Source organism: Camelus dromedarius, chromosome 12 (assembly GCF_036321535.1).
Source record: "Camelus dromedarius isolate mCamDro1 chromosome 12, mCamDro1.pat, whole genome shotgun sequence".
Lineage (NCBI taxonomy): Eukaryota > Metazoa > Chordata > Mammalia > Artiodactyla > Camelidae > Camelus > Camelus dromedarius.
In genome coordinates, this window is record NC_087447.1 from 7,135,790 (window position 1) to 7,148,465 (window position 12,676).

General features: G+C 51.8%; 1 protein-coding gene across 4 annotated transcripts; it reads left to right on the top strand.

Annotated features, from left to right (window-relative positions):
• The first annotated feature begins 5,975 nt into the window (after positions 1 to 5,975).
• Positions 5,976 to 12,440, top strand: MEN1 (menin 1). Of its 4 annotated transcripts, none has more exons than XM_064492155.1 (11): positions 5,976 to 6,077; positions 6,478 to 6,938; positions 7,882 to 8,090; positions 8,295 to 8,423; positions 8,713 to 8,753; positions 8,831 to 8,918; positions 9,357 to 9,449; positions 9,586 to 9,722; positions 10,154 to 10,289; positions 10,737 to 10,901; positions 11,116 to 12,440. In XM_064492155.1, coding segments are annotated over exons 1-11 (1,932 nt in total). In that variant the 5' UTR covers positions 5,976 to 6,075; the 3' UTR covers positions 11,587 to 12,440. The 4 variants fall into 4 exon arrangements, with proteins under 4 accessions (XP_064348225.1, XP_064348228.1, XP_064348226.1 ...); XM_064492156.1 differs by having other exon boundaries at positions 5,988 to 6,089; XM_064492157.1 differs by lacking the exon at positions 5,976 to 6,077 and adding an exon at positions 6,162 to 6,180.
• Positions 12,441 to 12,676: the final 236 nt, after the last annotated feature.

The window sequence follows — 12,676 nt, forward strand, 5'->3', positions numbered from 1 at the left end:
AGGCAGGTGTTCTGGCAGGTGCTGTGGCTGCCAGTAGAAGACCTTGGCAATGGCCAAGCAGGAAAGCAGCCCAGGAAATTAGTCGCTCCACCTCAGTCTACTCCCTCCCTCCCATCTCCTGCTTCCTTTTGTCTAAATGGAAGCAGCAGCCTGAGGCCCATAGAGCTCAGTTTCTGCCGGTCAATAGAGCAGCCTTTGGAGTACAGAGCAGTGTGGAGAAGGAAGGTGATCTGGAGGGCACACACAGTGCCCCACCCAGGTGACAGGAGTAGGGGGAGGGGAGGTCTGAGAGGGGTCTCACTTATTCTTAGCTGGGATGTCCATGACAGGGCAGGACCCAGGCCTTGAGATTGGGCTGGGTGAGGAGGGAGGGTAAGGCCTGTGTGCTGGGACCAGGGCAGGCCTGGGGCTGGTCGCTGTGCCCTCAGGCTTGTGGACGACTCTAAAGGTAGGGAAACTAAGGGAAAAGGGGCCTGTGTGCCTGGGTCTGGCTGGAGACAGGGATTGGAGGGCATCCACGGAATTCCAGGGCCTGTTTAGGAGCACACTCGATTCCAGTACAGTACAGTCATGGGCAAGTTACCTGACCTCTCTAAGCCTTAGTTTCCCTGTATGTGAGTGAGGATTGGAAAACCCATCTCATGGGAGGTTCTGGTGAGACTCTGGTGAGATAATGAGTGTAAAATGCCTTCAGCTCATCACTCAGGAAGTGTTTGCTCTGCCCACAGAGATGCAGAAGCCCAAAGAGAGAAGCCAGGGCAGAGGGGCTGAGGCCTCCTGCAAGCTAAGGCCTCCAAGCCATGCTCACCAAATCGAAGACGTGGCCGTTTCCCCAGCACCCAGCAATAATTTAGCCAAATGATTTTCACAATTTTACATTAAATTTTAAAAATATTTTCATATTTAATATTTCAATAAGGGTATAGCTTAGCGGTAGAGTGCATGCTAAGCCAACATGAGGTTCTGGGTTCAATCCCCAGTACTGCCATTTAAATAAATAAATAAACCTAATTACCTACCCCCTGAAAAAGCAAACAAACAACAACAACAACAACAAAAAACCCATAGAAATAAATAAATAAATAAAAATAAAATTAAACATTTTTTTCTCCCAAAGTTTTATGTTGACAAGTTTCAAACCTACAGAAAGACTGAGAGAATATGAACTCCCTACACTCTTCACCTAGATTCGCCAATTGTTAACATTTTGCTACTTTTGCTTTCCCTCTTTATCCACATAAAGGTGGATATAGAGCATGTGTTTTGCTACCACTTGAGAGTAAGTCACAGACAACTTGAACTTCACACCTAAGTACTTTGCAGGCGTCTCTTAAGAATAAGGAACCACCAGAAGTCACTATTATTATCTCAAGAGATTTAATATTGATACTCTATCAATCTGTTATGGGTTGAATTATGATCCCTGAAAATGAAGTCCTATTCTCAAATACCTCGATATGTGACCTTATTTGGAACTAGAGGTCATTGGGGAGGCCCTAAGCCAATATGACTGATGTCCTTTAAAAAGGAGGAAATTTGGACACAGAGACACACACACAGGGAGAACAGCATGTGAAAATGAAGGCAGCGATCAGGGTGATGCTTCTACAAGTCAAGGAAGGCCATAGACTTGCCAACAAACCACTAGTGGCTGGGAGAGAGGCCTGGGAGAGGTTCTCTCATAGCTTTAAGGAGGAATGAATCCTGCTGATCTTGGACTTCTAGCCTCCCGAACTCTGACATGATACATTTCTGTTTAAGCCACCCAGTTCGTAGTACCATTGTGTCAAAAATGTTTTTTATAGCATTAAAAAAAATTGAGCATCCAATTCTAGATCACATGTTGCATTTGGTTCTGGTGTCTCTTGAATCTCCTGTAATCTACAACTCTCTCCTCCCTCCTTTTTGGATGATGTATCATGATATTAACAATTTTTTAAGGGTCCAGGCCAGTTCTATTGTAGAATAACCTGCAATTTGCATTTGTCTGATTGTTTCCTCATTAAATTCAGATTTGCCATTTTTTTCAGGATATTACATAGCAGATGCTATTTTAAATTAATTTTAGTTATAATAACACTTTTTTTTTTTTTTTGGTAAATTGGAGACTGAATTCTTGTTGGACTCCCTGCCCTCCCCACATAAAGTTGAACTTTGCACCTAAATACTCTGCAAGCATCTCTTAAGAATAAGGAACCACCAGAAATTACTATTATTATTAAAGTTAATTTATGTCAATGTGTTCCATAGATGCCCATACGTATTATTCCCAGGCATCAGTAGGGACCACTCTCCACCAGCCTGCTTGCCTCCATCAGCAGAAATCAAGTCAGAGCCTCAAGACTCCTCCTACCCTTGGCGGGAAGCTCTGCTCTCCATGCTCTCACACTCACAGCTGGACCACCATCCTACCCTTGCCTCAAGACCATCAGAACCGGCCCTGCTCTTTGTCCTTGTTGCTCAGTTTCCCAACAGGGGCCCCGGCTCCAGGGTTCTCCATGGCTCTGACCATCCCTTTTTTGGATCCCACCTCCGCACTCAGCTCCTGATAGCTGTCTACCACATGCTCAAGAGTTGATGGTCCATCTTCAGCAAAAGCCCCCATGTCCTTGCCCTCTTCTGCAAAGAGTCCTTAACCCTCCTGCTCTAGCAGAAACTTTGCCCTCCCTGGGGCCACTTCTGCTCCCTGCCTCCTGACACACGGACTCTCACATTCCTCCTGCCACTGGGCCAGGAGGTACGGGAGGCGTCCTCCTTGATCCTTGGGCCACTGATAGCTGTCCTCCTCCCTCCTCCTTTCAAGTACTCAGTTTCGAACTCAAGTTATCAGCTTACACCGCCCACTCTGTTTCAGACATCTCCCAACCCATGCATGGCTCATTCCTTGATAATTCTAGCTCCTAGCTTGCTGTCACTGTCTCCATCCTACTCCTATTTTAATTCTTAGAGACTTTGTTATACATGTGGATGATTCAACTGCCAGGTCTCTCAGTTCCTTCAGCCCATCTTCTCCCATGACCTTGTCTTCCATCTCACCCCAGCCACTCACTCCATAGCCATACTGGAGAGCCAGCCACACTGTCCTATATGGGAGCTCCTGGTCACATGCAGCCACTGAGCACCTGAAATGTGACTTGTCTGGAGTCAGACACGCTACTGTTGCACAACGAGGTCCTGTGACTTGTCTGAATTGAGATATGCTGTGAGTATAAAATACACACCAGATTTCAAAGACTTAGTGTGGAGAAAAATATAAATGATCATTATTAATTTTTATCTTGATTGCAAGATGAAATAATATTTTGGATACATATATTATTAAAATTACTCTCACTTGTTATCTTTTACTTTTTTAATGCAGCTACTAGGAATTTTAAAATTACATATGCAGCTCGTGTTTCTACTGGAAGCACTGCTCTAGAATTTTTATTATTTTTTTAATTGAAGTACAATGTGTTCCATTTCTGGTGTAAGGCATAATGTTTCAGTCATACATATACATACAAATGCCTTTTCATATTTTTTCATTATAGGTTACTACGAGAGATTGAATATAGGTCCCTGTGCTATACAGAAGAAACTTTTTGAAAAATCTATTTTATATATAGTAGTTAATATTTGCAAATCCGGAACTCCTAATTTATCTCTTTAGATCTTTTTATTGTGAATGATTGCAACAACCCCCTCCCCGTAATCTCAACCCCAAGCATCCTACTCTCTAACTAACACCCCTACCCTTCCAGCTCTCTCTAGCACCCCAACTCCAATAAACTTTTGACCCCATCGAAATCTACAATCCATTGATTTTGCCACCCTTTTGCTGTCCCTCATCCCTTTTGTTTCCTTACGTCCCTCCTCACACAGCCTAAATTCCACCTCAGTTGCCATAATCACCCCTTTGTATGAATGTATTCATTCATTCAGTAAATATTGGTTGAACATCATTTCTGTGCAGGACACTACTCTAGGCACATGGAACATCTCAGAGAACAAAACAGACATGTTCCCTGACCTTGTGGAGCTTGTATTTTGGTGGTAGGAGAAAATAAAAAACAAAGAAGTAAATTATATTAGATGACCTCCTTTAACCCTCTTCTCCCTGCAGCTGCCATCTTATTTTTCTCCTTCCCTTTGCTGTAAAGCTCCCTGGAAGAGTTGTGTATTATCAGTCTCTTCAATTTCTTTCCTCTCATTTTTCTTGAGCCCAAGAACTTGGGGCTTTTTCTCCCCAAATGCTCCTAATGTGGTCACCACGGGTTCTCACAGAACAAACTGCAGTCAGTCCTTGGTGCTCAGCTTGCTGACCTGTGGGCAGCACCCAACCCTGTTGATCACGCCTCTGCCTTGGTCTTCTAAACCAGATACCCCTCTGGTTCTCTTCCCATCTCTCTGGCCTGTCCCTCTCAGAATCCTTTGCTGGTTCCTGCTGGTCCCCCGGAACCCAGTCCTTGGTGATCCCCTCTCCATATATCCCTCACTCAGCTGCCCTAAATGTTAACATCTTATACAATATAGTATGTTTAGGGGGATGGTAGAGCTCAAGTGGTGGATGCACGAGGTCCTGGGTTCAATCCCCAGTACCTTTTCCAAACATAAATCAATGAATAAACCTAATACCTCCCCCTCATAAAACATACAATATGGTATGTTTATAAAAACTTATTGATGAAAACTGAACAAAGCTACAGGTTTTATTTGAATTTCATAAGTAGGGCTCCCAGGTGCCCAAGACTTGACTAGCTTAGTTTTAAAAATATAAGTTCTATTCCTCTGAAGTCCCCTCAGTCCTGGGAAAGCTGGACAGTCAACCACTTTATTCCCCAGTTTTTCCACTAATGTCCTTTTTTCTGGTCCAGGATTCAATCCAGAACACCACATTGCATTTAGTGGTCTTGTCTCCTTAGTGTCTTCTAATCTGGAGCAGTTCCTCAGTCTCTCCTTGCCTTTCATGATCTTGACACTTTTTTTTTTCACTTTTGTGTGTGTGTATGTGGGGGGTGGGTAGAGAGGTAATTAGGTTTATATTTATTTATTTTATTTTTTACTGGAGGTACTAGGGATTGAACCCAGGACCTCACGCATGCACGTGCTCTACCACTGAGCTATACCCTCCCCCACCATGACCTTGACACTTTTGAGGAGAACTAAGTATGACCAGCCTGAATGTCCCTCAGTTTGGGTTTGCCGGATTTTTCTTATGATTAGACTAGACCAATGGATTTTGGGGGAAAACCCCACAGAGGTGAAGTAGGGAAGGAATTTGATCAATTTTATTCACTGCTATATACCCAGGGCCTGGGACTGAGTGGTTGGCCCATTGTAGGCTCCAAAAATCTGTTTGTTAAATGAATAAGTGAATGAATGATTCTGTAGAAATTATTTAGTATTGTTTTGAAGTTTTAAAATGTTAATGTAAATACTACTCTATTATACATATTGTTCTGCAGCTTTTTTCCTTTAACAATACACCTTGAAGATCCATTTTAGGATGCATAGAGCTACCCTGCTCTTCTTTTACTCTATTACAAATAACTACAATAGTTCTTTACATGTTCCTCTTTGCATGTATGTTAGATTTTCTCATGGACAGAGTGCTAGCCATAGCATAGGTACATTTACCTGTTACTAGATACTGAGAAATATCCAACGAAAGTGGTTGAACACATTTAAAGTACTCCAGCAGTATTTGAAAGTACCTGTTTTCCTCACATCTTGCCTACACTTGATAACTTAACAAAACTGACGGCCAAACGATGCCAGCTCCCTCCCGGGCCTACATCTCCCAGGATGCACTGCTGTCCCTATGCCTACCTGGTCTGCGTGAAATGGAATCCCTCAGGACCTCAGGAAGGTGGCGCTCCCTCCATTCCTCACCTACCTCGGCAGCTCCCAGAGCAGCGGGACTACCACTCCCATAAGCCACTGCGGCCCGGCCGGCCCGGCCACCATTTCAAGACTTGGCAAGGGCAGGAGAGGGCCCCGGACTCTACTTCCCGGCAGGCAGTGCGGCCCGAGGGGCGGAACTGCATTTCCCAGCAGGCTGCAGGCGGCGGGCGCCGCGGTGCCTTGTGTGGGATGTAAGCGCGGAGGTGGGCGCGGGGGACCGAGGCCAGGACTCTCCTTGGGATTTGGGGGGCTTGGCCTAGGGGCGCCTTCCAGACAGACTCTAGGGCCCCGGGGGTACGGTCTCAGAAAGGGGGCAAGGCGGCCATTGGGGGTCCTCCTCGGGGTCCTAGGGGCGCACCCCTTTCGGGGCCGGGGCTCCTGGGGTTGTGCGGGACAAGGAGGCCCTACAGCCTCGGCTGAGGGGGTCTCTTCGACGAAAGAAGGGGAACAGATGAGCGGAGCGTGAAGGGGGCGGGGAAGCAAGGGTTTGTGTTTGTTTGTGTGTGGAGGGGGTGTGGAACGCTAGCCGAGCCTAGGAGGGGGCTCCTCTGCCGTGCCCACCCGACCCTCCCTCCCCCTGCTCGCCCGCAGGCCGAGGCCCGCCGCCATGGGGCTGAAGGCCGCCCAGAAGACGCTGTTCCCGCTGCGCTCCATCGACGACGTGGTGCGCCTGTTCGCTGCTGAGCTGGGCCGAGAGGAGCCGGACCTGGTACTCCTATCCTTGGTACTGGGCTTCGTGGAGCACTTCCTAGCTGTCAACCGCGTCATCCCCACCAACGTGCCTGAGCTCACTTTCCAGCCCAGCCCTGCGCCTGACCCTCCTGGCGGCCTCACTTACTTCCCTGTGGCCGACCTCTCCATCATCGCCGCGCTCTATGCCCGTTTCACCGCCCAGATCCGCGGCGCAGTCGACCTATCTCTCTACCCGCGAGAAGGGGGCGTCTCCAGCCGCGAGCTGGTGAAGAAGGTCTCCGATGTCATTTGGAACAGCCTCAGCCGCTCCTACTTCAAGGATCGGGCCCACATCCAGTCCCTCTTCAGCTTCATCACAGGTTGGAGCCCGACAGGTGGCAAGGGGCGAGAATCCTATCACACCTGATAACCTTGGCCCACCTCTTCGCAGCAATGTATGGTTTACAGAGCCCTTTTGAGACCTGTAAGCCTTGTGAGGTGGGGCAAGTGTTATGTTCCCCTCTGCAGCTAGGGAAACTGAAGCCCAGAGAGGGGAAGTGATCTGCCAAAGTCACACAGAATGGCAGGGCTGGTTCTGGACCCCAATCACTTGACTCCAAATCCATTAGCCCACGCTTAGCACCCTCCTCCTCGCCATTGAACAGCTACAGGAGTCCTGCAGCCCAGCCTGAGGCACAAAGGTGCAGCTGCAGATTTGGGGAGTAAGGAGCCAAAATTGGGCTATATTTGAGACAATTAAATGAAATATCTATGAACATATTTTGTAAGTGAACAGACCAGGGCTTCACCTCAAGAAGCTTAAGGCTCAGGGCTTGCAACAAGCTTTTCTCTTTGTTCTAAGCCCAGTTGACTAGCCTTCAGGTCTTGGAATCTGAGGCTGCTTCTGAACTTAGCAGGAAAAGAGTACAGAGATAAATCAGGAGTGCCTGCCAGTGGGTGTGTAAAAAGTGTTGGCCAGAGTGTCCTGTTTTTGCCATCCCTGTTATGACCTAATAGGTGCAAAAAAATGAGGAAATCCTTAAATTAGCAGAAATATATAATGCAATTGCAGAGAAAGAGAGGGTCAAAAGCTAAGTGGAGCTATGAAAGTCCAAGTCCTGTTGGGGATGGCGAATGTGAAGGGGGAGGGAGAGGCTCTGAACACATAGGTGGAAAGGGATAGAGGGATGAGGGGCAGGAGCACCTGAGGTTTGGGCACAGGCTTGGAAATGAGGGTGGGAGAGAGCATGGCCCATTACTACCTGGCCCCTTCCTCCAGGCCAGAGCTCAGAGAGCCCTCTCTCTTTACTTCCCCTTCCACAGGCACCAAACTAGACAGCTCTGGTGTGGCCTTTGCCGTGGTGGGGGCCTGCCAGGCTCTGGGTCTCCGGGATGTCCACTTGGCCTTATCTGAAGACCACGCCTGGGTAGTATTTGGGCCCAATGGAGAGCAGACAGCTGAGGTCACTTGGCATGGCAAGGGCAACGAGGATCGCAGGGGCCAGACGGTCAACGCGGGTGTGGCTGAGCGGGTATTCCACCCCCCCCCCACCTTGTCCCCTTCCCACTCTCCTAGCCCAAGCCACCCAAGGAGCTCTACTTTCTTGGGCCACACTCCCCTCTTCCTATCGCCACCTACATATGTCAGGAAGGGGAGGGCCCCTTTCCTGACTGCCATTCCCTAGAGCAGGCACAGGCAGTCCATCATGTGACATCTGGTCTTGTCCTCTCCCAAGAGCTGGCTGTACCTGAAAGGATCATACATGCGCTGTGACCGCAAGATGGAGGTGGCATTTATGGTGTGCGCTATCAACCCTTCCATTGACCTGCACACCGACTCCCTGGAGCTGCTGCAGCTGCAGCAGGTGAGGGGCGCCTGTGGGACCCTGCACGCCAGGGCACTTTCCCTTCCTGAGCTTCAGCTTCCTCTTCTGTAACTGGGTGAATCATTCCTGGCCTGGACTTTCCCAGGGCTCTTGGGAGGAGGAATTGAGACATGAAAGGGCTTTGACTCCTCTAAGGGGCTAGTTCCCGAATTCTGGCTTTTCCCACCCAATGGGAGATCCCTGCTGGTCCTGGACCACCCCCTCTGCTTTGTAGACTGAGAACCCCTCTTCATCCCCCCAGCTCACTCTTCTCTCCTTTGGCCCCTAGAAGCTGCTCTGGCTGCTCTATGACCTGGGACATCTGGAAAGGTGAGTATGGGGAAATGGCCAGGCTGGGCCTCAAGGTGTGTACTTGGGGGCAGCCAGGACTCATGAGCCTTTCCCAGGTACCCTATGGCGCTGGGGAACCTGGCAGATCTAGAGGAGCTGGAGCCCACCCCTGGCCGGCCAGACCCACTCACCCTCTACCACAAGGTGGGGACATCTCAGGAGGGTATAGAAGGGAGGCCCAACAATGGCTTGGGTCCCCTTCTACCTGGGGGCTGGGTGGGGGCAGGTGAGGAGAGAACTTTATGTGTGTTGGGGGGTGTTGTCCATGCAATCCCCATTTTGTATTTACCATGTGCATATTCAGTGCAGTCAGGGTTATCTAAGGGGTGTTCTGGGTTCCCTCTTCCTGGGTTTGTCTCCTTAGCCCTACCTTTTCTACTGCTTGTCATTATATTTCCTGGAATATAGTAGAGATCAAATGTGGTGAGAGCACTGAGGAGGGGGTGTTAACTTGGTGGGGCTAGGGGTTAGGATGGACATTGGGCTGGGCTTGGAAGGCCTTGGTGTTTGTGTGGCAGTGTATGGGAAAGCCTGGTAAAGGGGTGGGCCCTGAGTTTGAAGGATGACCCCTCTGCTTCCTAGGTCTTGTTCTGTGGGGTGCCTGCTGCATTCTGGCCCAGGTGTCAGCAAGCAGACCTGCAAACCCCGGGAGGAGCACCTGGTAGAGAGGATGGGGTGGGTGAGGTCACTTTGGAGATGAGACTCTCTGGGATCTGCCTGTTGCCCCTCCTGGGTGTGATCCAGTGGAACATTTGTGCCATTTGGGGTAGCTGGGGGCTGCCTCCCTAAGGCCCGTCTGCTCTATCCCCAGGGCATTGCCTCAGCCAAGACCTACTACCGGGATGAGCACATCTACCCTTATATGTACCTGGCTGGCTACCATTGTCGGAACCGCAATGTGCGCGAAGCCCTGCAGGCCTGGGCTGACACGGCCACTGTCATCCAGGAGTGAGGATCCCCCCACAGGGCCTCAGCCCAGCCTTCTTCCCTTTCTACCCAATTTCCAACCACCCTCCTACAGGAGTAAGGCCTGGGTCCCAGGCTCTATGCCCTGTCCATCCAGTCACTAGACAGCCAAGGCCACCATCACCAAAGAGATAGGGACCCCTAATGAGGGCCTCACACCTTTCCCTCCCTCCCTCCCCTCTCTTAATTTCCAGCCATCATCATCCAGCTGTGGAACCCGCATCCCCAGCCCTTTGCCCCTCTCCTCATTCTTGCTCTGGGCTGACACAGATACCATCATTTTGGAGTGAGGACCCCAGCCATTCACCTGGTCCCTGGATGACCCCGGAAAAGAAACCAGGGCTCTACCCCTACCAGGTCCCTGGGGGTACCCGCCATGACTGAGACCCCACAGTGCCCTACTGCTCTCACAGCTACAACTACTGCCGTGAAGACGAGGAGATCTACAAGGAGTTCTTTGAAGTAGCCAATGATGTCATCCCCAACCTGCTGAAGGAAGCAGCCAGCCTGCTGGAGGCTGGCGAGGAGCGGCCAGGGGAGCAGAGCCAGGTGAAGGGCTGGAGCTCCAGCCTGTGTCCACCTTCCCACCTGAGCAGGGCCCCCAGTCACAGGACGTGGCACTGCTGCATAGGACTGGGGACTGCACAAGGAAGGTGGCCCAGCATGAGAGCTATGTTCTCTTATGTAGTTGCCGATGTCCTGGGCCTGGGTTTGAGGGACCTGAGGTAAATGGGGTGGAAGCCCATCTCTTTCATGGTCAGTGTCCCTCATTCAGTTGAGGGGGTGAGGTGGAGGTCAGGGATGGTTCCTCCCCTCCCCCAAGTCCTGACTAAGGATTGATTTTGTAAAAGGAAAGAGGTTCTAAGAATTCTCTCCACCTGTGCTCCCATCTTCCAGAACCATGGCTCTTTGCCTTGGTAAGAGGTCTGGCCTGTGCCTCAGATAAAGGGGTGAGTAATGAGGTCTGAACTGTGCCTCCCTTTCCCCCTTTCCCAGGGCACCCAGAGCCAGGGTTCTGCCCTCCAGGACCCAGAGTGCTTCGCCCATCTGCTGCGATTCTACGATGGCATCTGCAAATGGGAAGAGGGCAGCCCCACGCCTGTGCTGCACGTGGGCTGGGCCACCTTCCTCGTGCAGTCCCTAGGCCGTTTTGAGGGACAGGTGAGGGGCAGCTGTGCAGGGTGGCTGGGGAGGACAGGTGGTGACAGCAGCTACAGGGGAGTCAGAACCTTTGTAGCCCTGAAGGGGATCTGCCCATCCCTTCTGGGTGCAGCTGAGACTGAGGCCCCATGACAAGATGGCCCAGGCTGGGTCCTAGGGTTCCAGCCGCTGGCCTGCAGCCTTTTCCTCAGCATGCCGTCCCCATCCGGCCCAGGTGCGGCAGAAGGTACGGATAGTGAGCCGCGAGGCGGAGGCAGCCGAGGCAGAGGAGCCATGGGGCGAGGAAGCCCGAGAAGGCCGGCGGCGGGGCCCGCGGCGGGAATCCAAGCCCGAGGAGCCACCGCCGCCTAAGAAGCCAGCGCTGGACAAAGTTCCCAGCGCGGTGCCAGGACCCCCTCGGAAGCCCCCAGGGACGGTCCCGGGCACTCCCCGCGGCCCTGAAGGCGGCAGCTCGGCTCCGGCGCCAGGGCCCGCCGCGTCACCGCCACCGGAGGGTCCGGTGCTCACTTTCCAGAGCGAGAAGATGAAGGGCATGAAGGAGCTGCTTGTGGCCACTAAGATCAACTCGAGCGCCATCAAGCTGCAGCTCACGGCGCAGTCTCAAGTGCAGATGAAGAAGCAGAAGGTGTCTACACCTAGCGACTACACTCTGTCCTTCCTCAAGCGGCAGCGCAAGGGCCTCTGAAGTACCCCGGACTCCCTATCGGCCTACGGGGAGCCCGCCCTCAATCCGAATGAGGTTCCCTCCCAGCCCTTAGCAGCCTAGGCTCCGCCCCCGGCCAAGAGGGCCTAGGCTTAGCCTCCGGGCCCCACCCCTACCCGGAACCGAGGCTGCTGGTTCCCAGAGTAGACTCTACCCCACAGCACGAACCGAAGGCTGAGCCCAGTCATTGGAATATAGAGCCCATCCCCCAGGATCCCAGCCGGCCAACTGAAATATGACCCTGAGCCCATCACCAATCTTTAAAGGTCCAATCACGGAAAACTCAGGCTCCACCTCAGAACGAGGCTCTAACCTTCGGCCTGACCAGTGTTGGCTCAGGGTTGCTTCCAGCCCAAAGGGCTGAGATTTCGTCCTAAACCCTAGAAGCACAGGTGCCGCTTACAGCTCGGGAACCAAGGACCCCAATCAACCCGTAGGAGTATATTTCCGCACTTCAGAATTCCATCCCTTGGGAATCCAAGCTCCCTACTGCTAAGAACCTATGTAACGCTTCCAGAATTTGGAAATCCTAGCTTCTTCCCTTCCCTATTTTACGAGCCTGGGACATGGAACTCCGCTCCCGGTCTGTGAGAATCCTGAGCCCCGCCCCCTTCCTGACCAAACTGGCCCCAGATCAGAGCAGACCTCTCTTCCGACCCTCTGGGAACCTCCCCGAGGTCCAGCCCGTCTCGGGGGACCCCGGAGGAAATCTGCAGGGGTTTGTGAGTGGGTGAGGGGAGCCTGATCTCTTCCTGTTTTGTACATAGATTTATTTTTCAGTTCCAAGGAAGATGAATACATTTTGTAAAAAAAAAATAAAAGTAGTCCGTGTTTCATCTGGGAATTTGGAGGTGGAGCGCCCCCCCTTTCCTCTGCTTTCTGGCCCTCTGGGCTTCGGGCTCCCCACCTGTAGAGCTCGGGGAACCGGTGGCGGCGGAAGAGCCGCGGCGCCGTCGACTCCGCCCGGCACAGGGACTGCCCCTCGCTGCCGAGGGCCGGTCCCACGGGCGCCTCCTCCCGGTTGGGTGGCGGGGCATCCCCGGCTTTGCCCCGCCCCGGCCCGGCCCCGCCC